At 51.2% G+C, this 25,252-nt stretch overlaps 1 protein-coding gene across 9 annotated transcripts in view; it reads right to left on the minus strand.

Moving 5' to 3' along the window:
* Window positions 1-25,252, minus strand: part of PCBP3 (poly(rC) binding protein 3) — a 265,376-nt gene that overhangs the window by 28,571 nt on the left and 211,553 nt on the right. For all 9 annotated transcript variants that reach the window (XM_078062189.1, XM_078061455.1, XM_078061843.1 and 6 more), the window contains 2 exons: window positions 2,488-2,642; window positions 480-503 (listed from right to left, as the gene is read on the minus strand). In XM_078062189.1, the coding sequence (XP_077918315.1) occupies window positions 480-503; window positions 2,488-2,642 (179 nt within the window). The remainder of the gene's footprint in view (window positions 1-479; window positions 504-2,487; window positions 2,643-25,252) is intronic.

Genomic DNA, 25,252 nt, shown 5'->3' on the forward strand with positions numbered 1-25,252 from the left:
CCCAGGGCCCTGGTGGAAAGACCTGGACTTGGAGCACAGAGGTGCCCGCTGGACACCAGGGGGCCTGGACACGGTGGGACGCCAGCCACGGGTAGGTGGCGCCCTGCCCCGGCCTCGGCCACAGGCTTTCAACTCCCAGATCCGCGCTCACTTTCCCCCTGGCGCGCTTTTATTTTGGAGGGAGATATGAGAGACGACCCACCACCACCCACTGACCAGGGGGGAGAGTGCTCTGGAGAATGCCAGTGACTCACGCTCACCGGGCCCTCACACCCGGGAAGGACGGGCCACAGGGCAGTGGGGCAGTGGGGGCGGGGCTGCCCGGTGACCAGCCGGGGCCTTGCCAGGTGGGCCGCGGGATTCCACTGGAATCCTTGCGCGTGGTGTGCACCGCGGTGTGGCTCGCCGCCCAGCGCAGGCCTGGTGGCCCTGTCACCTCGTCAGGGACCCCAGCAGAGCAGAGTTCACTCAGTAGTTACCTTCCCGATGATGCTTCCAACTTCCTGTAGGAAAGGAAGCACAGAAAGATGATGTCATAGAGCAGAAGGAGAGACCCACGTGTGCTGGGAGCGAGGACGGGGGTCAGGACAGTCAGGAGCGAGCGTGGTCAGGCCACCTGTGCAAAGGCCCTGAGTCTGAGGGCTCCTGGGTGCCCGTCTGACCTCGGTTAGTCCCAGGCCCTGCCTCTGACAGACACACAGACGAGCAGAATCAGAGCGGCCGGCTCCCTACAAACAAGTTAGGAGGCACCACTTAAGGCCTCAAGAAACCCTGCAAGAAACAGATAAAACATAAAATCTCCCCCGATTTTGTGATGTAAAGGTAATTAAGCACTGCTACCGCTTTTTCACCTTTTAGAAAGTAGACTATGCAAAGACACGCTTGAACACACCGCCCCAGTTCCGAAGCCTGGAGCCCATGATGGTGCGGACACACGCTCCTGGCCAGGCCTGCTCCTCACGGCACCTCCCGCCTCGTCAGGCCCACGGGGCACTGCGAGCCAGCCCACTCCTAGCCCCGGGAATGACCTTTCAAAGTCAAACTCATTTCCCTTATTACAGGAAGTCCTCAGCAGCTACAACAGTCCCGGTGAAGGCCCGAAATCCTGCTGGGCCGTGGGAGGGTGCGTGCCGCAGGGGCGGCTGAGGCAGCAAAAGGCAGCTGAGCCCTCCGGCGGCCGCGGCGCCGCTCCTCCTGGGGCAGAGTTGGTGCCTGAGGCTGCTGCGGCCCCCGGACGTGGGGCCCTCTGTGGTGCACTCCCAGCTTCTGACAACCTCGAGCAAATGCCACCCACACGTGGGAGGAGCAAAGCTGGTCGCCGTCTCTCCATTGCAGAAAGGGATCTCTGGGTGTGAGCCCTGACCCCCCCGCCCCCCCAGGGAGGGCGCCTCGCCTGGAGATCTGGGAGGAGCAGCACCACCGGCCCTGCGGCAAGGAGACCACAAGGATACCAGACACAGCCCGATGGAGGTGCGAACCCTGTGCTGTTGGGCTGGAGTTGGGGGGTAGGAACTCATGGGGTCCAGTCTATAAACATGGAAATAAATTTTATGCATGTGTGTGTATACACACACTGTGATCGTATATACACACGCATGTTCAATAAACACATACGTGTAGATATCCCCCACTCACAAGAGTCGGGGCTCTTTGGAGAAATGGCTGACTCCAGGACCACGGCAGGGAAAGCACAAGGGCGTCATGAGAGTGTTTTGTGCCAGAAAGCGAGCTGGCACTGGGTGAATGACAGCCCACGTCATGAGGACACAGGAGCCAGCTTGGAGGGGCTCCCGGTGGCTGAGTCAGGGTCAATACGAGCATCAAAATGAGTCATGACAGCGACTGAGTCCACGCAGACGTGCATGAATGAGTGGACGAATGGCCGCTGAGGGGTTCTCGCAGTGTCTGTGGGCCCCGAGCAGCATCTAACAGCAGCTCTGGGTGAAGGACCAAGGGCTCAGTAACGGAGGCCCTGAGATCTGCGCCCCTGATGGGAGAGCTCCTGTGACTCCCACCAACAGTGAGGAAACCTCAGAAAAGCCGCCTTGAGGAACGGCAGGCATTTTCAGAGGTGAAATGCAAAGGAAGAGCAGGGAGACTCCTCCAGGTTGGAGACCACCAGAGATGCTCTGGGATGTGGAGGCCTGACCACTCCCCCTCCACCGCGTGTCCTGTGGTGAAGGGCAGGCTGGGACGACTGGTGACCTGAACAGGGCCCGAGGCGAGGGGCTGGGACGTACTGGTGTTGGTATCCTGACGTGGATGGGGCACTGCGCCCTCGTTTGTAGGAAATACACACTAAGGTGTTCAGTGACGGGCATCAGGTTGCAATGAGTCTCAAAGGGTTCCAGGCGAAACGTAATTTGGAGTGGGCTGCAATGCTTTGTCAGCTTGAGACGGCTCAGGGTTTATAAAGCAGACCCCGGCAGTGGGCACGCCCTCCCTTGCCTCCCAGCTGGTCTGACACAGTGGCCTTGGGCTCCATACCTTTCCATGCATCAGCAGACGGATTGTCAGGGTCACGTTCAGGCCACCTTCTGAGACCTTCGACTCCATCTTTCTCCCAAAATGCGGCTGGGAGTAGTGGCTTAAGGTGCCGAGGGTGCCGTGAGGAAGGACAGATGGGGCCCAGATGGCGTCACCTGGAAAGGGAAGGCAGAGCGGCTGCCAGCTGAGAACACGGTCAATGGCCAACACAGGTCGGGGTGTCCCGGCCTGCTAGGACCTTTGGCCTCTGAGGGGTGGGTGGGCATGGGGAGGGTCCAGGTTCTCCTCCAGGCTGGATCCCGAGGGACAGGTCAGCCCAACACAGTGTACAGGGTGGCCTCCGAGACAGGCACCAGTGAGGATTAGAAGTGAAGGTCAGGTGGGGCCAGGGCTCAGGGCGCAGCAAGGGGAGAGGGTAGGACCAGGAGAGGTTCCAGAATAGACGGGAGAGGTCTGCAGAACCAGATACTCAGGCAAGCCCAGGCCCAGATGCGGGAGGCCCCATGGGCACACCAGACCTGACTGCAGCCTGGGAAAGGATGCTTCACTCAGCAGGCAACACAGGTCACAGGGGGTGGGCTGTGTGGGTAGCCTTCCTGGGAGGGCCAGCAGTCAGGGCAGCAAATGGGAGCTGGAGAGCCACCTGCCTGGGTGCGTCTGGATGTCTCACAGTGTGGGGAAGTTGCTGGGTGCCAGGGTCCACAAGGGTCAGAGAGGAGGGGAACCAGGGCAGGATGGGACACGGGGCATGAGTGACCCCCCAGGGGAGCGGAGAGTGGCCAGTCCTGGAGGGGGTGGGTAGGCCGTGGGGCAGTGGTCACAGGGTCTGACAGCAGGGTGCTGCCGGGGGCACAGGGAGGGAAGGAGGCCTGCCTGGGGGAGATTCTGGATGACCCGGGGCCAGGGGTTCCCAGGAGGGGCACCAGGTAGACCCCGCGGAACAGAGTGCCACAGGCCTCCTGCAGCTGCACACACCTGCCCGGGGGCACACCTGAGAGGTGGGTGGGGTGCCTGGGCCATGAAGGAAGGATGAGGCCTGGGGCCCACTCTGCCAGCACTCCCCACATACGACCCCATGCTTGGTCTAAGTCCCTCAGGAACAGTAACAGTGAAACCTGGGCATGCCCCCCGTCTGGGGGTCTGGACACCAGCCCTTCGATGTGACCTGTAAGGATGGGAGGCTCCGTCCACACACAGGAGAGACCACAAGTTAGAAAAGCAAGATTTTCCTTTAACCTTGTAGGTTTTGGGGGGGCAAAACTATTTCTTTTTCCTCATCAAAATATTTCTGCTGAAAAATATGCTTCAAGGAAAATACAAAAATAAAGCACAGAACAGCACATTCTGCCTGCTGGTGGCGGAGGGCGCGTGCACAGATGACAGAGGCAGACACATTTCTGTGTTAACAGACGCGCACGTGACAACGTATTCACACGTGCCGTAACAACTCAAACTATTAGTCCTCGTTATGGATTAGACAACGATGCTTTTGAACAAGGACTCTGACATGAAGATCTAAGACCTGGCAAAGGCAAGTTTTAAAAACCACCCCTACAAATTAAGGTGGTCTCTCTCCACCGCCCGACACGGAGCCACTGGCCACTTGTGGCTATTTGTATTTGAAATAAGAGACTCGCTGGCCGCACTTAGAGTTGACCAAGCAGCCCCATGTGGCCGGTGGCTGTGCGGGGAAGGGCACAACAGAGAGCGCTGGTCTCGGGCACGGTGGTCCTGCCGGACAGCACGGAGTGCATGGACATGGCAGCAGGTCTGGCTGGAAGAGGGCGCTCTGGACAGAGACCCTGGGCAGGAGAGGAGACATTCAAGCTCAAGGGACTGGTGCGGCACCAAGTTCACGACGCTCCCTCCCGCACAGACACCCTGCAGCAAGCGGGGGTAGCAGCACCAATGGAGCGGATCGGGCGCTGGGCACGCGGGATGCCAGGCCTCCTGTTTAATTAGAAACATCTCCTCCTGTGTGGGGCGGCAGGGCCCTGCAGCCGTGGTTACGTAAATGTTTCCAGCCACAGCGGAGAAAGTGGGTCAGCGAGTGCCGGGGAGCTTCAGGGTCCAGGCTGTCGACTGCCATCAGTCACACAGGCCAGCGAGCTGCCACGGAGGCCGCTGCCTGCCTTCATCACGAGGCCGAGGGCGAGCAGCACCGTGCCCTCTGTAGACTGCTGGGGACAAGGAGCGGCCCTGGGTGGTGGTGAAGGTCACCTGAGACTCAGCGCCCTTGACCTTGAAGAACCCACCCTATGCCAGCCGCCAAGGGGCACCGGGCGAGTGGCTCCCCCAGGATCACGACCTCGGGTCGTCCTCTATTGGTCCTGCTGGGCCCTGGACAGCTGGTCATCAGGGGCGGGCCCGAGAATGCCGGGCCTACTCCCCCCTTGGAGCCACCCCTGCAGCAGAGTCCAGCAGCAGCACTTGGGGTCACACTCACCCAAAACCAAGCTGATAGGAAATGGTCAGAAAAAATCTCTTTGCCAGGAAGGACCCCACCTTCTGTTCTCTGCAGTGCTGGGAACTGAATATATTTGTAATTCACCCAGTGGGAGGGAGAGGAGACACAGGCACGGTCCCCTGCAGGGCCCGGGAGGAAGCCCGCCTGCGTGGCCCTGTGCCACCACCGTCCACAGATGTGCCTCGGCTGGAACGCAGCCTGCGCCCCATTCCCACAGCCGCCACAGCCGCCACAGCCAGCCACAGCCGCCACAGCCAGCCACAGCCAGCCACAGCCAGCCAGAGCCACAGCCACCACAGCCACCACAGCCACCACAGCCACCACAGCCAGCCACAGCCACCACAGCCAGCCAGAGCCACAGCCAGCCAGAGCCGCCACAGCCACCACAGCCGCCACAGCCAGCCACAGCCGCCACAGCCGCCACAGCCGCCACAGCCACCACAGCCGCCACAGCCGGCCAGAGCCGCCACAGCCACCACAGCCGCCACAGCCAGCCACAGCTGCCACAGCCGCCACAGCCGCCACAGCCAGCCACAGCCGCCACAGCCACCACAGCCGCCACAGCCAGCCACAGCCGCCACAGCCGCCACAGCCGCCACAGCCAGCCACAGCCGCCACAGCCGCCACAGCCGCCACAGCCACCACAGCCAGCCAGAGCCACAGCCACCACAGCCGCCACAGCCAGCCAGAGCCACAGCCACCACAGCCGCCACAGCCAGCCAGAGCCACAGCCACCACAGCCGCCACAGCCAGCCACAGCCGCCACAGCCGCCACAGCCACCACAGCCAGCCAGAGCCACAGCCACCACAGCCGCCACAGCCAGCCAGAGCCACAGCCACCACAGCCGCCACAGCCAGCCACAGCCAGCCAGAGCCACAGCTGCCACAGCCACCACAGCCAGCCGGAGCCACAGCCACCACAGCCACCACAGCCGCCACAGCCAGCCACAGCCAGCCGGAGCCACAGCCACCACAGCCACCACCGCCGCCACAGCCGCCACAGCCAGCCAGAGCCACAGCCACCACTGCCACCACAGCCGCCACAGCCAGCCACAGCCAGCCGGAGCCACAGCCAGCCAGAGCCGCCACAGCCGCCACAGCCGCCACAGCCAGCCACAGCCAGCCAGAGCCACAGCCACCACAGCCAGCCACAGCCAGCCGGAGCCACAGCCACCACAGCTGCCACAGCCAGCCAGAGCCACAGCCACCACAGCCGCCACAGCCAGCCAGAGCCACAGCCACCACAGCCGCCACAGCCAGCCAGAGCCACAGCCACCACAGCCGCCACAGCCAGCCACAGCCAGCCAGAGCCACAGCCGCCACAGCCACCACAGCCAGCCGGAGCCACAGCCACCACAGCCACCACAGCCGCCACAGCCAGCCAGAGCCACAGCCACCACAGCCACCACCACCGCCACAGCCGCCACAGCCAGCCAGAGCCACAGCCACCACAGCCGCCACAGCCAGCCACAGCCAGCCGGAGCCACAGCCACCACAGCCACCACTGCCGCCACAGCCGCCACAGCCAGCCAGAGCCACAGCCACCACAGCCACCACAGCCGCCACAGCCAGCCACAGCCAGCCGGAGCCACAGCCGCCACAGCCACCACAGCCAGCCAGAGCCACAGCCACCACAGCCACCACAGCCGCCACAGCCAGCCACAGCCAGCCGGAGCCACAGCCACCACAGCCACCACAGCCAGCCGGAGCCACAGCCACCACAGCCACCACAGCCACCACAGCCGCCACAGCCAGCCACAGCCAGCCAGAGCCACAGCCACCACAGCCACCACAGCCACCACAGCCAGCCAGAGCCACAGCCGCCACAGCCACCACAGCCAGCCGGAGCCACAGCCACCACAGCCACCACAGCCGCCACAGCCAGCCACAGCCAGCCGGAGCCACAGCCACCACAGCCACCACAGCCGCCACAGCCAGCCAGAGCCACAGCCACCACAGCCACCACAGCCACCACAGCCAGCCAGAGCCACAGCCACCACAGCCACCACAGCCGCCACAGCCAGCCGGAGCCACAGCCACCACAGCCACCACAGCCGCCACAGCCGCCACAGCCAGCCAGAGCCACAGCCACCACAGCCACCACAGCCACCACAGCCAGCCAGAGCCACAGCCACCACAGCCACCACAGCCAGCCAGAGCCACAGCCACCACAGCCGCCACAGCCGCCACAGCCAGCCAGAGCCACAGCCACCACAGCCACCACAGCCGCCACAGCCAGCCACAGCCACCACAGCCACCACAGCCAGCCAGAGCCACCACAGCCACCACAGCCACCACAGCCAGCCAGAGCCACAGCCACCACAGCCACCACAGCCACCACAGCCACCACAGCCACCACAGCCAGCCAGAGCCACAGCCACCACAGCCGCCACAGCCGCCACAGCCAGCCAGAGCCACAGCCACCACAGCCACCACAGCCGCCACAGCCAGCCACAGCCACCACAGCCACCACAGCCAGCCAGAGCCACCACAGCCACCACAGCCACCACAGCCAGCCAGAGCCACAGCCACCACAGCCACCACAGCCACCACAGCCACCACAGCCGCCACAGCCAGCCAGAGCCACAGCCACCACAGCCGCCACAGCCGCCACAGCCAGCCGGAGCCGCCACAGCCGCCACAGCCGCCATGAGCGACCACAGCCCTTCCGACCCAGCAGCCCTCCCAGTCGTCCATCCATCCGCCTCTGCAGTCCTGCCCTCCAGCTACAGGCCCAAACCTGGGGGTGCAATAGCTCCTTCCTTAGCAATGAAGTAATTCGCCTTCATTAGCAAATCCCGACACACAGATGCAGAGTTAATTAATTCATTTTCTCTAGTTTCTTACTTCTTGCCTAATAAAGGTGTTTTGTTCTATAAAATTCTTCTCAACGTGTGGCTTTAGCAGTATCCCACTAATTTTGATATTTGTGCTCTTTTTGATCATTTCAAAATACTATCAAATTTCTCTTTGATTTCTTTTTTGATCCATGGGGTATTGTGAAGTATGTTATTAAATTTTCAAATACTCAGATCTTCTAGGTGTCTTTCTCCTGTTGATTCTCTGAGGGTTAGAAAATGGCTTGTGACACCTCAGGTACGTCCTGTCCTGAGACTTGCTTGTGGCCAGGCTGTGGTCTGTCCTGGTAAAGGTGGGCTCCTGCGCTGGGTGGAACCTTCTCGAAGCCTGGAGGGTGCCACTGCCGGTCCTCCGCGGTCTTGTCGGGCCCCGGGGGCGCCGGGGAGGGCCCTGCCCCCCGCACTTCAGGCTCTGTCAGCAGCATCGTACACCGCACTGTTGCCTCCGGCTGATGGACCGACGGACTCCTTTGTCATCGTGAGACATTCCTCCTGTCTGGCTTCGTTCTCAGCTCTGAAATTTCTTTGTCTGTTATTAATGTAGTGACCCCGCTTTCTTCTGATTGGTGTTAGTGTACCTCCTTCCATCTTTTATCTTGAACCCATTTGTGGTCTTTATATTTAAAGTGAGTTTCCTGTAGGCAGCGTATGGTTGAACCTTGCCTTTTTATCTCATTTGACAATCTCTGTCTTTTAATTGGGGTGTTTCGACCCCTGACAATGACGTGGTGGAGTCTGGAGCTATCGTTCTACTGCTTGTTTTCTGCTTTACGATCTGTTCTTCGTTCCCGTTTCTATCGCTTTCTCCTCCGCCATCTTTTGGATGAACTGCATACCTTTTATGATTCCACTTTCCCTCCTTTGTGCACTTACTAGTTACGACCCTCCGTTTTGTTATCTGAGGGTTGCCCTGCACACACCTTCAGCTCGTCACAGTACGGTGTCAGTGACCTGCCACTTAGGGCAGTGTGGGAGCACCTGACACGGGGGCTAACTGTGCCTCTGTTTCCCCTCTTGGCCTCTGCACTGTTGCTGTGGCGCACTTTGGTTCTCCTAGGTTATAAACCAGCGTTCTTATTTCTGACGTAAACAGTCAGTTATCTTCTAGAGGGACAAGAAACATGTCTTTCTGCTTACCCACGTGACGCTCACCCCGCCGCGTGCAGGCAGCTTTCTGCCTGCTCTCGCTCTTCTTCTACCTGAAGAACTCCCCAAAATAATTTTTGTAGTGCAAGTCCGCTGGCGATGGAGCTCTGTTTCCGTGGGTCGGAAAGGTCTGTTTCCCCTTCAGCAACGAACGGGTCTCACCTGGCACAGAACTCCAGGTCAGCAGTGCGCTCTTTGGGTCCCAGAGAGACCTGCCCCAGACCTCTCACCTGCACTGCTGCCCCGACCCCTCGCCTCTGCTGCCCCGACTCCTCACCCCTGCTGCTGCCCCCTGACCCCTCACCCTTCTGCTGTACCCTGACGCCTCACCTCTGCTGCCCCCGACCCCTCGCCTCTGCTGCCCCCGACCCCTCGTCTCTGCTGCCCTGACTCCTCACCCCTGCTGCTGCCCCCTGACCCCTCGCCTCTGCTGCCCTCTGACCCCTCGCCCATGCTGCTGCCCTCTGACCCCTTGCCTCTGCTGCTGCCCTCTGACCCCTCGTCTCTGTTGCTGCCCCGACCCCTCACCTCTGCTGCTGCCCTCTGACCCCTCGCCCGCTGCATTCGTTCTCACTTCATTTCACCATCTGTAAGGACACCTTTTCCACAGCACATGTAAGGATTTTCTCTTAATCACTGGCTTTGAACAACTTACTTAGCCTGTGCCTTGCTGCAGTTTCCTCATGACTTTTTGTGCTCATCGAGCTTCTTGGATTTGTGGCCTTAGAGTTTTCATTGAGTTTGGAAAATTGTGGCCATTGTCTTTCGAATACACTTTCTGCCTTGCCCCTCCCCCACCCCCAGGGCCCCCAAAGGCATGTCTGTTCTCTGCCTGAAGTTGAGCGAGCTCACTGATGCTCCCTTCACTTTCTTCTGCCTTCTGCCTCTGTGTCTCATTTTGACAGGTTCTGTTTCCGTCCTGAAGTTTAAAACCTTCCGCGCTGCAACTCCCATGCTCTGGCTAATCCCACCCAGGGCACTTTTCACCTCAGACACGCGTTTTTCACTCTAGAAACTCAATCTGAGTCTGGGTCCTGTCTTCCATGTCCCCATTTAACACACTTGACCCTTTGCTTCTTGATCATGCGGTTTACAGTTTTGATAATGATTTCAACATCCACGTCCCGCAGGTGTACAATCATCACTTCTGAGTCTAGGTCACGGCAGTGAACACCGAGCTGGGGGAGCACAGGCCCCTGCTGACTCTGGCAAGAGCTTTTTCTCTGCAGCTCAGATAGCAGGTGCTCTGCGGTCCTCAGTCAGACCTGGTCTCCCGGGGCCGCACCGTCAGCAAGCCGGGAACCAAGGAGACAGAAGCGCGGTCTCCCAGGGGCCCGCACACAGAGTCACCTTTTCCAGCCCGGCCGCTCCCTCTGTCCTCTGTCCTGTGCACGGGCACATGGCTGGGGTTCAAGGGCGGACACAGGGCCCTACGCAGTTCAACCTGATCCGTAATGCAACAGTCCAAATCTGAAACCCCCTGGTTTCCAAGTACATGTGAGACAGAAATCCATCTCCAACTGCTCTGTGAGCCAGTCTGCTGGGCAGCCGCAGGTCATCTGGCACAACATTAAGGAAGGTGTGCGGTGACGCTGGGCTGCAGGAGCAAGAACCGGGAACGGGAGGCCTCAGTGTGCTCCGTCCGCTCCTGCAGAGAAAGCCTGGGGACGAGGCCACTGCAAAGGTTCCTGACACACGTCTTGTGTCTCCTGCCACCAGGCAGGGACAGAGAGTTCCCATCCGCAATGTCCTGAGGAAGGACTCTGGCTGTCCTGGTGTGGGTCATGGGCTGAGGTCCCGGGTGCCGAGTCACATGGCCCAGAGTCCACGCGGGACCCGCTGCTCTGGGTGGAGCATTTCCAGAGCAAGCGGGTGCCCTGGTTGGAGCTGGTCTCACTCCCAGGCAGGGCATCAGAAGCCTTTATGTGTGCATTCCCTTGTAAGAGTTCCTGCTTTTCAAAGGTCCTTGCCCTCTAATGCCAGGCTGGAGGGAATCTGGCAGACCAAGGTGAGCACTGGGAGATGTAATCCTCTGTGTCTAGGAGAAGGCTCCAGGTGCTTAAATGTTCTTCCCTCACAAGGCTGAGGAGCACATACAACATGTATTTGCAGCTATTCTCAAAGTCCTCCCACACGCGTTGTGGGGGAGCCTGCTCATAGTCGCAAGGCCTGTGGCGAAGCGCCAGGTCTCTCAGCACCACGGCAGGGTCTGGGGGGGGGGGACGGGGAGAAGAACGCTGGGGGTGCGAGGAGGTCAGGGGGAGGGGCTGCTGTGACACCGGGTGAGCAGATGCAGTCCCTGTTGGGAGCACTGGGTGGGTCTATGCTAACAATCAGATTTTCTGCTCCTTAGCTCCCATGAGGCCAGTCTGAAGCTGGAGGGGCCCTCTGAGTTGGGCTGCTGGGAAGCCAGATGCTCAGACCCCCACATTCACATCTGGACCACGTCTTTGCAGGGGAGGCATCAGGAGGGAGGTGGAGGGGAAAGTCCTTACAATTCCTAAATACACCCCAGGCTCTGTGTCACTTACTGACTTCTCGCTAGTCAAAGGAAACACAAAACCGAAGGGGCTGGTATCTGAACTGCAGTCCAGCGGCCCCTCTCTGCCCTCCACCCCCCGCAGCTCCTCTGAGCTTCCCTGTCAGCACTCTCTGTCTCCAAAGATGAAGCAGACCCAGGAAGAAACCTTCAGGAAGCAAACATGCCAGGGTTATCTGCTACACGTACTCGATAACCATCACATGCAGATTCTATCCACATATGTAAGATGCAGTCATTTGAATTTCACTTTAAGTTCAGGATGGCTTCGAGAAGTCAGCTTCCATGGGGGATCTGTGTCACAGCTGAGACTGCACTCAGGAGGCTGGTGGACGGGTGACATTACACATGACGCCAAGGGCGCAGTCACCACACAGGGGAGGCTGCCGCTGAGCAAGTTATTTGCAATGGGGAAGGTGCCCGAGAATGCTTGCTGAGGCCCCTGGAGACCAGCTCTGTGGAGTCACACAGCCTGCCTGTTGCTGTCCTCGTGGACTACGCTGGAAACCAGCAGCTGCATGTGCACAGCTGATGAGCAAGGCCATCAGGATGGCCTACCCGTTTGGAGAGCTCTGGCCTGCCGGCCCCCAGAGCCCTCCTCCGGCTGGACCTGTCCTCGGTGGTTGGCATCTACTGATGCCTTTACTTCCCCTTTCAACTGGGAGGTGTGGGTACCACCTGGCCCCACTTTACAGATGGAAGGACTGATGCTTTAAGAGGTAAAAGACCTGCCCAAGAGCATGTGCTAAGCAGGGCCCAGCCAACCAGCCCCAGCATCTGTGCTCTGAACTGTGATGGTTAAAAGAGCAGCAGGACTTTTGCTTCCAGCAAGATGGAGCAGAGGTCCCTTCCCCTAAAAACAATGAAAACCTCTGGATATTCCATACAAAGCAAACATAGGAGGATGCTGAAATGTTGAGAGGAACAGGCAGACTAGCACACCAGTGGCCCATGGAGTGACACGGTGGTGAATTCCTGGTTTTTTTTCGCATCTCTATCTCAGACTTGGGGGAGGAGAGCCAGCAACCTGGAAACGTCAATGGGCATAAACCAAAAAAAGCTGCAACAAAGCCTGCTGCCTCCAGCCAAATGACCAGAAAAGAGAAAGCCCAGAAAGACTGAAAACTTGAGACAACAGTGGCTCTGCTCCAGCCAGCACCATGGAAGACACTGTTAACCCAGCCCCACCAATGCCAGCAAAGGCCCAGTGGTGGTGGTGGGGCCTCACCAGGCCAGAACGACACTCTCTAATCTCACGCTGGGTGTTACCAGAGAAGGCGGAGCGGGGAGCAGGGGCCTCACCAGGCAATAAGAGGCCACTCCACCCCACGGTGTCCTGGCCGAGGAGGTATCAGTGGAGGCCCGGTGGGGAGCCGCAACTCCCCCATCCCGCCACAAGTAATGAGAAGTTCCTCAATCTCCAGGCACCAACAGAAGCTGAGTGGGGAACCTGGATTCCCACCCCACCTGTAAGTAATGAGGCAGCACCCCTCCTTTCCCTTGCTGGAATAGAATCAAAGGAAACCAGTTAAAATAGGAGATTTAAGTAATATTCAGACTCATAACATAATATCCAAAATGCCTAGGTTTCATATCAAGAACCAGAGAGATCTCAAACTAAATGAAAGACAATCAACAGACAGCAACACTGAGATGAGAGAGATGTTAGAATTATCTGACAAAAATTTCAAAGCAGCCATGATAAAAATGCTTCAATAAGCAAGTAAGAATATTTTTAATCAAATGAAAAAATATAAAGTCTCAGCAGAGAAATAGAATTTCTCACAAAAAAAACCCCAGAAGATGTAAAGAACTAAATAAATTACAGTACTGAAAAATACAGTAATGGAATGAAGGGATCCAAAGAAGGAAGCAGTGAACTGTAAGACAGAACAATTCCCATCTGAACAACAGAACAAAAATAGACTTAAAAAAGAAAGAAAGAAAGAAAGAGAACAGAGCCTCACAGACCTATGAGACTGTGACACAAGATCTAGCATTTACCCTCTTAGAGTCCCAGACGAAGAGAAAGGGGTTGAAAAAGGACTTGAAGAAATAATGCCTGGAAACTTCCCAAATTTGGCAAAAGGTATAAACCTACATATCCAAAAAGCTGAGCAAATCCCAAGCAAGATAAACCCAAAGAAATCCACACAGACACATATAGTCACATGTTTAAAAACTGAAGACAAAATACTGAAAGCAGTAAGAGAAATGACACCGTATAAAAGGAAAATGTGAGGACAGTGGGTTTCATTAGAAGCCTTGGTGCCAGAGGAAGTGGCACAATAGCTTTAAGTGGTTCAAAAGAAAGAACTGTCAACCCGGAACTATATATCCAGTGAAAATATCCTTCAGGAATGAAGGAGAAATTGAGATATTGTAAGGGGAAGGAAAACTAAGAGTTAGTTGCCCACGGACCCACTCTACAAGAATGGTTTTAAAGGAGGTTCTCTAAATGGAAATGAAATGATACAGAAGGAACCTCAAAACATGAAGAAGGAAGAAAGAACACTGAGCAAAAACATGAGTATATGCAACAGACTTTCATTCTCCTCTTGGGCTTTCTAAATTATGTTTAATGGTTGAAGCAAAAATTATAGTACTGCCTGATGTGATTCCAACAGTATGTTGAGGAAATATTTACAAAAATTATATTATACATGGGGGAGGGTAAAGAATCATAAAGGGAGTTAAAGTTTCTACACTTCTCTCAGACTGGTAAAATGTCAACACCAATAGAATTCATAAATTGTATATATAATGTAATATCTGGATCAACATGTAAAAAGCTACACAGAGAGGTATACTCAAAAACACTATCAATAAACCAAAATGGAATTCTAAAAAAATATTCAGTAACCTACAGGATGGCAGGAAATAAGAAAACAAAAAATAAAATGGCAAATTTAAGCCCTAACATCCCAATAATTATACTAAATGGAAATAGTCTAAATTCACCAATTAAAAAACAGACAATGGCAGAGTAGGTTAAGAAACATGACTGAACCATATGCTCTCTACAAGAAACTCATTTCAAATAGGACAATATGAGTATATTGAAAAAAATCATGGAAAAAAGATGTGTCATGCGACTATTAATCAAAAGAAAGCAGGAGTGGTTATATTAATATCAGATAATAAGAAGTGTTGGCGAGGATGTGGAGAAAGGGGAACCCTCATGCACTGTTGGTGGGAATGCAAACTGGTACAGCCACTCTGGAAAACTGTATGGAGGTTCCTCAAAAAATTAAATATAGAAATATCATATGATTCAATAATTCCTCTTCTGGGTATTTATCCTAAATTAAGTGAAAACACCAATTCAAAGAGATATATGCACCCCTGGTTCACTGAAGCATTATTTACAATAACTAAGACGTGGAAGCAGCTTAAGTGTCCATCAATGGATAAATGGACAAAAAAGATGCAGTATACATACACAATGGGCTATTACTCAGCAAAAAGAAAGAATGAAAGCTTGTAATTTGTGACAATGTGGATGGACCTTGAGAGTATTATGCTAAGTGAAGTAAGTCAGACAGAGAAAAACAAGTATTGTATGATTTCACATGTATGTGGAATCTAAAAAACAAAACCAATAAAACAATACAGAAATAAACTCACAGATAGAGGAAACAAACTGTTGGTTACCATAGAGGGGAGGGGTTGGTGGGGGGACCAAAATAGGTAAAGGGGATTAAGGGGTACCTTCTTCCAGTTATAAAATAAGTAAGTCATGGGGATGCAAAGTATAGCATAGGGGATATGGTCAGCAATATTGTAATAACAGCATGGTGACATACGGTAACTAGACTTATCATGGGGATAATTTTGTAATATATAAAAATATTAAATCTAAAAAAATTTAAACCTATTAATCTAATTAAATATTAAAAGCTATTATGTACATCTGATTCCAACAGGATATTGTATATGAATTATACTTCAATTAAAAAATAGACTTCAAAGCATTGAAAATTATTAGAGACAGATAAGAACATTGTATAATGGTAAAAGGATCAATCCATGAGGAAGCAAGAGCAATCCTAAATGTGTATGAATCAAACATCAGAGCTATAAAATATGTGAAACAAAAACTGACAGAACTAAAAGGAAAAATACACATATCTACAATTATGGCTGAAGATTTCAATACTGTATCTCAACAACTGAAAGAACCAGGCATAAAACCAGCAAGGATATAGAAGAACTCACACCACCGTCATTGAATAGGGCCTAGTCAACAATTATAGAATGCTATATCTGGCAACAGAAGAATACACGTTCTCTTCAAGCACCCACAGAATATATACTAACACCCATCTCCTTCACCATCAAACAAACTTCAACAAGTTTAAAAGAATCAAAATTATATAGTGTGGTTCTCTGATCACAATGGAATCAAACTAGAAATTAGTAATAGAAGATAACAGAAAAATCTCCAAGTACTTGGAAACTAAAACAACACACACCCAAACAATCCTTGGGAAAAAGAGGAAATAAAAAAAAATACATTGACCTGAATGAAAATAAAAATACAACAGGGGTACCTGGGTGGCTCAGTCGTTGGGCGTCTGCCTTCGGCTCAGGTCATGATCCCGGGGTCCTGGGATCGAGCCCCGCATCGGGTTCCCTGCTCAGCGGGAAGCCTGCTTCTCCCTCTCCCACTCCCCCTGCTTGTGTTACCTCTCTCGCTGTCTCTCTCTCTGTCACATAAATAAGTAAATAAATCTTTAAAAAAAAAATAAAAACACAACATACCAAAAATTGTGAAGCAGTGCCTACAGGAAAGTTCGTAGCACAAAATACATATATTGGAAAAGAGAAAGTCTCAAATCAATAATCTAAGCTCTAATTTTAAGACCTTAGAAAAAGAAGAACAAGGTAAATAAAGCAAACAGAAGGAAAGAAATAAAAACAATCACTGAAATTAGAAACAGAGGGGCGCCTGGGTGGCTCAGTCAGTTATGGAGCCCCATACGGGCCTCCATGCTGGGCGTGGAGCTTGCTTAAGATTCTCTCTCTCCCTCTCCTTCTGCCCCTAACCCCCCTCTAAAAAAAATAAAATGAAATTAGAAACAGAAAAACTAGAGAAAATCAACAAAATCAAGAGCTAATTCTTGGAAAAGATCAATAAAATTGACAAACTAATACAAAGACTGACAAAGAAAAAAGGTTAGACAAAATATAAATGCAAGGAATGAGACAGCAGCTATCACGAAGAGCCTTGCAGACATCAAAGGGATGAGGGATACTAAGAACAACGCTACACAAATAAACCGACTTAGACAAACTGACCCAAACTACCCCAATTCGTTCAATATGAAATAGATAATTTCAATAGTCCTACATTAGTATTATGGAAATTAAATTCATAATTTTAAACCCCCCCCAAAAAAATCTCCAGACCCAGATGGTTTCAGTGGAGAATTCTACCAACAGTTTTATGAAGAATTAACACCAATTCTACATAATCTCCTTCAGAAAGTAGAAGAAAAAAAGAAACACTTTGCAATTCATTTTATGAAGTCAGTATTACCCTAAAACAAAAATCGAAGTGTACAAAAGAAAAAAAAATCCTGCCCTTAAGAATATAGGTGCAAAAATCCTTTAAAAACATTAGCAAATACAATTCAGCAAAATACAAGAATTACAAGCTATTCTTCTAGTGATGCAACGATGGTTTACTATTTGAAAATCAATTAACATAATCAATTACATTAATAGACTAAAGAAGAATATTGCATGATCATACCAACGCATGCAGAAAAGCGTTTGACAAAAGTCAACACCCATTTATGATAAAAACTCTCAGGGAAAAAGTAGGAATAGAAGGGAACTTCCTCAACTTGATAAAGAGGTTTACAAACCCCCACATCTAACATCACACTTGGGGTTGAACCCTTTCCCCTCTGAAGACAAGGAACAAGACAAGGACATCTCTCATCACTGTGATTCAACATATTGTTGGAGCTCTAGCCAGTATGGCAAGGCAGGAAAAGGAAATAAAAGGCACACTGATGAAAAGGGAAGAAACAAAACTGTCCCTATTTGCAGATAATATGAAATACTTAGATATAAACTTACCAAAACATGTGTAGGACTTACATGATGGAAACCACAAAGTGCTGATGAAAGAAATCAAAGATCTAAATAAATGGGGAGATATACCATGTTCATGAACTGTGATATATCACAGTAAAGATGTCAATTCTCTCCAAGTTGATATACAGTTTTAACATAATTCCTATCAAAATCCAGCAATAACTTCATGGATATAGATAAGATTATTGCAAAATTTATATGAAAAAGCAAAGGAACTAGAATAGCTAAAACGACTTTGACAAAGAAAAATAAAGTAGAAGGAATCAGTGTCCCCAGTTCTAAGACTTACTACACAGCTACTGTAATCAAGACTGTGTGGTACTGTCAGAGGGAGAGACACACAGATCAATGGAACAGAACAGAGAACCCAGAAACAGACCCACACAAATATGCACAATTGATTTTTGACAAAGATGTAAGCGCAGTTCAGTGCAGGAAAGATGGCTTTTTCAACAAATGGTGCTAGGGCAATTGGATGTCCGTGGGCAAAAAAGTAACCTTTGACCTAAACTTCATATCTTATATAAAAATTGACCCAAAATGGATTATAGACTTACATGTACAATGTAAAGCTATAAAACTTCTGGGAAAAAAAGAAATAAATTCTAAAGATCTAGGGCAAGGCAGAATTCTTGGACTGACACAAAAAGCATGTTTTTCAAAAGGAAAAACTGACAAATCAGATGTTTTAGGGGTAAAAACCTTTGCAAAAAAAAAAAAAAACAAAACATGTTTAGAGGATGAAAAGATAAGCCATAGACTGGGAGAAAATATTTGCAAACCACATTTCTGACAAAGAGCTAACTTCTAAGATACATAAAGAATGATCACACTCAACAGTAAAAAACTAAACAATCCAATTAGAAAATGGGCAAAAAATATGGTTATTTCACCAAAGAAGATATATCTGTAGATGGCAAATGAGCACGTGAGAAGGTGTTCAATGTCATCAGCCCTTAGGGAGATGCACCTTGAAACCACATGGGATACCACCACACACCTGTGAGAATGGCTACAATAAAAAACAGTGGCCACCCCAAACGCTGGCGAGGATGCGGAGAAGCGGGTCACGCACACGGCTGGCGGGAATGTAACAGGTGCAGCCACCCCAGAAAGCAGTCTCGTGGTTTCTTAAAAACCAAACATGTGCATTCATTCCAGAGAAATGAAAATTTACGTCCTCACAAAAACCTGTACGTGATTTTCACAGCAGCTTTATTTATCTTAACTGCCCCAGACTGGAAGCACCTTCAACCAACGATTGGTTAAATAGTCACGGGACATGGGACGTGCGCAGCAGCGACCGGGCAAGAAGTCCTCAGCTATAAAGCAGAACAGATTACTGATGCACTCGACAACCTGGATGAAGCTCCAGGGAACCAGGCTGAGTGAAGTCAGTCAATCCCCAAAGATTACCCACTGTGATTCCATTATGTAACAGTCTTGAAAGGACAGAATTACAGGAGTGGAGAACAGATTGTCGGTCTCCAGGGTGAAGGAGGGGGTAGGAACAGGAGGTCAATGCCTGTGGCTCTGGGAGGACAGCATGGGGATCTGCGTGGGGGTACGCAGTTCTGCATCAGTGCCAACATCCTGGTGTTGGGGGAAACTGAGTAAAGGGTGCATGGAATCCCTCTGTGCTACTCCTCTTACAACTGCATGTGAATCGACGGTTACCACAAATACACAATTTAATAATAATAAAAGAAAGCAGCTGCTTTGACCCGAGATTGTACCAGGCAACTATTAATTCACGAAAGAGAAAGGGAGCCAAATATCTGCTCAGATAATTCCAACAAAAGAACTATCCTGACACTGTGATGAGATTGAAGTTATAAAAAAAATAAAAGCCAGACAGCAAAAACTCACGAGCTCCTTTTGAGGGAAAGCATTTCGACCAAGTCCCTGGCTTTGATGCTAAGTCAGAACACCCACCTCATTCCTTCACCACCCACCCACTCTCACACTCACTCACACTCTCACCTACACACCCACTCATACCCACACTCACTCATACCCTCACCAACACACCCACTCATTACACTCACCCACCCACGCACACTCTCACCTACATTCTCACATGCACTCATACCCTCACCTACACACCCACTCTCACCCATTCACTCACTCATACCCTCACATACACACCCATTCTCACACTCACTCCCACACTAACTTACGCACTCATTCACACCCACCCATACATCCACTCACTCACACAACACATCCATCCACACATTCACACCCCCTTACACATCCACCTACTCACCTGCACACCCACTCACACACTCACTCCTACACTCCCACTCATCCCCACATCCTTACTCACACTCACACTCATCTACACACCCACTCTCACCCATTCACTCACTCATACCCTCACATACACACCCATTCTCACACTCACTCCCACACTAACTTATGCACTCATTCACACCCACCCATACATCCACTCACTCACACAACACATCCATCCACACATTCACACCCCCTTACACATCCACCTACTCACCTGCACACCCACTCACACACTCACTCCTACACTCCCACTCATCCCCACATCCTTACTCACACTCACACTCATCTACACACCCTCTCATATTCACAACACCACCCACACACCCGCTCACATTCACCCATATAACCACCCACCCACTCATACTCACGTCCACCCACACACCCACCCACGCGCTGACACACGCTCACCTACTCCTTCACTCTCACGCATACACTCACCTGCACACATGTACCCATCTACGTGTACACACCTGCTCCCACACTCACACACGTGGGTCTTCCCCGTGCCCACTTCACCAGTCTGTGTGGTCCTGGGCAAGCAGGAGGTATGGCAGGCACGTCCCTTGAGAACCTCTAGTACCAGCTTGGCCTTGGCCGTCCTGGGAGATGGGGCCTGGCCAGAGGATGCCCTGTGCCATCACCATTCTGTGTATCTCACGGACCTTGGGCGTGGATGGCATGTTTAGGGGCACACGGAACGTACCCACGACTCTGAGAACCGCACACAGCCGATATTTCTTTGCCCCAGTCTGTGGTGGGGACGCAACTGCGCCTCCAAACATCACAAACAAAAGGAAAAAGGACTCCCAGCCCTTCCCATAAGGCCGGAGCCCAAGGCCTACCCATGCAGGGTCCGTCCCATGTGCCCCTGGGGGCATAGAGACTCTGCACTAATTCCCTCCAGGGCAGGTAGAAGAGTGTGTGTACCCACTGGTTCTGGGCACAGTGTGCAGAGGACACGGCCTCCTGACAGTCACACTCTGTGGTCACTGACTGGCCGCCCGGACAGGGTGCTTTCCCCGGGATATGTGGAGGATGTGTCTTGCCGCACATCACCAGTGACCTTCCAGAACCTCAAATCAGGCCATCATCCCCTTGCTGAAACTCGTGGGCATCTTCCCATTACCCATGTAATTCCAGCCAGGCTCCTTCCCTCCCAGAACACTGCCCCATGGCCTCTGGCGCCAGACTCCCCGGCCCTACCGCTTGCTTCCCTGGGATAGGCCAAGTCCATGCCCGCCGCCTGGGCCTCCTGCTGTGCCGTGGGCCTCCTGCTGAGGGCGCTCCCAGCCAGGCCTCTACCTGCACCCAGTCTCTCCTGGGCTGTCTTGCCCCACCGGCCTGGCCCTGTCACCCTGTGGGCAGAGGACCCATTTACCTTCTTCATTCAATACTGAACCCGCAGTTCCCAGCACCATCCTGGGCCTACAAGAGAGCAGAGCAAATTCAGCAGCATTCAAAGATCGGGTGAACAGGTATACTGAGCACTGAGCCCAGGTCCATCTCCATGGCCTCACAGGACATTCTGAAATCAGAACTTAGTGATTTCTAAACTTGGACACTCATGAAACATCCAAGATTGGCTTTTCATTCCTCCTAGGCCCTCACCTCTTCACTCATTCATGTGGCCACTGAGGGTCTGCTGGGGGCTGGCCTGTGCAGGGGTGTGGGGATGCCAATTCCATTAGTTTCTGGTCTCTTTTGATTGTTTCTTCCTTTCTGCTTGCTTGTTCTTGTTCTTTACTTCTAGTTTCTGAAAGTGACCTTAGATTATTGTCTTGAGATCTTTTCTCATGTTGGCATTTCAGGCTACAGATTTCTCTAGAGGTGCTGATTTACTTGTATCCAACAAGTTCTCTTATATACAAATACTGCTCTCAGTTCAAGGTACTCTGCAATTGCCTTTGATACTTCCTCTTTTACCAGCACATTATTTAGAGGTGTGTGTCTTGATTTTTAAGTATTTGGAAAAATTCTAGTTACCTTTGGTTACTGATTTCTAGTTTATTTCCACTCTGCTCAGAAAATACATGATCTCAGTTGTTTTAAATTTGTTAGTCTTTCATTTTTTTACACAGAATATGGTCCACCTTGCACATGTCCTGTGTGCACACGGATATGTGTGTACTCCCGTTGTTGGGTGAGGTGTCCTGTCCGGTGGCTGAGATCTAGTCGGTGGGCTGTGCCGGTCCCTGGTTCTCTGCCTGTCCTGCCGTTACTGACAGGATGGACTTGGAATCTCCAACTGTAACTCTGGCTTTGTCCTCTCCGCCTTTCCATTCCGTCAGTTTTTGTTTCGAGTACGGGAGGCCCTGTTATTCAATACATACACATTTGGGACTGAAAGGTCTTCTTGGTGAACTGGTCATTTTATATTGACGTGATGTCCCTCCTTGCCCCTGGTGATTTTCCTTGTCCTGAGCCCACCTCATCTGGTACTAATGTAGCCTCTCCAGCTGTCTTCTGATTAGTGTTCATGTGACACATCTTCTGTCCTTTAACTTTTAACCTACCAACGGTGTACTTCATGTGGCTGTCTTGTTGACGGCACATCGACTGATCTGTTTTAATATATTCTGAGAATCTCTCACTTTTAATTTGTCTGTTTACACAATTTTCTTTTATATTTGCAAACTGAATAATTGTCAATCTAATGTATATAGGTGTGTGTGCAATTTTGAAATAATTTTAGATCCATGACTGGTTGCAAAAATAACACAGTTTCTGTGTGTCCCTCACTCACTTCCATCTGACGTAACTGTGTGCTGCCACAAGTCACTGCCATTGGTAAGATGCTGTGAATGACCTGCCCCTGTGCGTGTGCAGGTCTGTGAAGCCTTATCCCACGTTAGGTTTCTCTAACCACTTACAAAGCAGGAGCACCATAGAGACTCCTGATGCTCTCCCCAACCCCAGGCCACCACTACCATTTTGTCATTCCAAGAGCTTTGTATGAATCAAATCAAACACACGCCATCTTTGGTGATGGGCTTTTTTCCGCTCAGCATGTGGACACTCTCGAGGTCGCGGAGTCGGGCACAGCAGCGCGGGCTCCCTGCGCAGCTGCACCCCGGTTTGCATAGCCCGGCCCCTCACGAAGGACGTCTGCATTGCTTCCGGGTTTTGTCGATTACAAATAAAGTGGCCGGAACAACAGTGTGCACGTGTTTGTGTGACTGTCCAGAAGCGGGACTGCTGGATTGCACGTCAAGTGCCTGCTGACGCCGGTAAGAAACGGACACGCTGTGGGCTAGAGTGGCCGCACCGGTTCCCCCGGCAGCCAGCAGACAGTCCAGCCGCCCTGTGTTCTTGCCCAAACCTGCGGCCGGGGGCGTTCTTACTGGAGCCACTTTCACAGGCGGCAGCGATACCTCGTTGTGGTTTAATCTGCTTTCTCTTATAGCTTCACGTGCTCATTTCCCATCCACGCACCCTATTTGGAAATGTGCCGTGTAGGTCTTCTCTCCATTTTCCATCCAGAGAGCTTGCTTTCTTGCCGTGGAGTCTGAAGCACTCTCCGTATAGTGTGGATTCACACCCTCTGTTGGAATGTGATTTACAAAGATTTCCTCTGAGCTCCTGATGTGTCTTCTCACATCCTGACAGGGTCGTTCACAGAGCAAATGGTTTTTATTGTGACAAAAGTCAATTGCTCAATTTTATCTTTAATGGATGTGCCTCTTTCTCCTATATTTTCTCCTAAAGAGTAGTTTTATGTTTTACATTCAGATATTTGATCCAATTTGAGTTAACTATTGTATAAGCTATGATGTTTAAGTCAAGCGTTTTTTGTTTTGTTTGTTTTGGGTTTTATTGTTTGTCTATAGATATCCAAAAGTTTCAATGCCATATCTTGAAAAGACTAGCCTTTCTGTATTAAATTGTTTTATTACCACTGTCCACACCCATGTGGGTGTACCCTGGCCCCTGGTGTGTTTCATTTACGTATGTGCCTATCTACTCACCACCGCCACATCTTGATTACTATACTGTTACCGTGTCCTAAAATTATTCCAACTTTATTCTTTTTCAAAATTGTCTTAGGTTACCTAGTTCCTTTGTGTTTTCACGAACAATCTTAAAATCAACTTGTTTATATCTATAAACACTCCCACTGGGACTTTGACAGGAACAGCATTAAACCTACAGAGCTGCTGGGAGACATCAACATCTTTGTAATGTTGAGTGTCCCTGTGTGAACACGATGTCTTTGACTTCTCTCATTGGCATTTTGTAGTTTTCAGTATACAGAATCCTGTGCATATTTTGTTAGACCCAGAGCAAGTATCTAACTTTTTAGAGTTCTTGTAAATGGTACTGGGTTTTGAATTCAGTTTCTGATTGCTCACTGGTGGTCTGCAGAACAGCACTGACTTTCGTATGCTGCCCTTGCATTCCTAAACAGGTGAGCATGCTTAGTGGTTCCAGGAGTTTCTTGTAGACTTAATGCAGGCACTCATGTCATCTGCAAATAGAAGATAGGTTTATTTCTTCCTTCCAAATCTGTCTGCCTTTCATTTCTGTTTCCTGCCATACTCAGCTAGCTAAAACTGGGGGCACGATGCTCAACAGAGTGGCGAGAGCAGACACCCTTGTTTTGCTAATGATTTTAGGGGGAAGCATTAGTCTCTCACCATTAACTATAATGTTAGTTGGTAGGTATAGCTTATTACATTTTAAAAAAGCAAAATATTTATTTATCTGAAAGAGACAGAACGTGCATGAGTTGGGGGACAGGCAGAGGGGGAAGGAGAGGGACAAGCAGACTCTGCACTGAGCAGGGAGCATGGAGCCAGTCGCGGGGCTCAGTCTCACGACCCCAAGATCATGACCTGAGCTGAAACCAAGAGTTGGACACTTAACCGACTGAGGCTCCCAGGTGCCCCTAGCTTATTCTGTTTTGATCAGAACCAAAACTTCGTTCAATCTCTCATATTGATTAAACTGGCAAAATCTGTTTATAATCAATACTACTTAGAGAAATTCTGATAAATCAAATTTTTAATCATTCTTTCTTAAAAGAATATTCAAATCAACAAAATTCTAGTAAAATAAATACTGTCAGGGGCGCCTGGCAGGCTCAGTCATTCGGCGTCTGCCTTCGGCTCAGGTCATGATCCCGGGGTCCTGGGATTGAGCCCCACGTCGGCTTCCTGCTCCGTGGGGGGCCTGCTTCTCCTTCTCCCTCTGCCCCTCCCCCTCGCTCGTGCTCATCACACACATTCTCTCTCTCAAATTAATAAATAAAATCTTAAAAAAAAATACTGTCCTAACGAGAGGCAAGACTGTATAGCAGTAGGATGAGTGGCAGTGCCCACACGCAAGCAGACCCCCCGTCCTCATGCTGGA

The sequence above is a fragment of the Halichoerus grypus genome, chromosome 1 (genome assembly GCF_964656455.1).
Source record: "Halichoerus grypus chromosome 1, mHalGry1.hap1.1, whole genome shotgun sequence".
NCBI classification, from domain to species: domain Eukaryota; kingdom Metazoa; phylum Chordata; class Mammalia; order Carnivora; family Phocidae; genus Halichoerus; species Halichoerus grypus.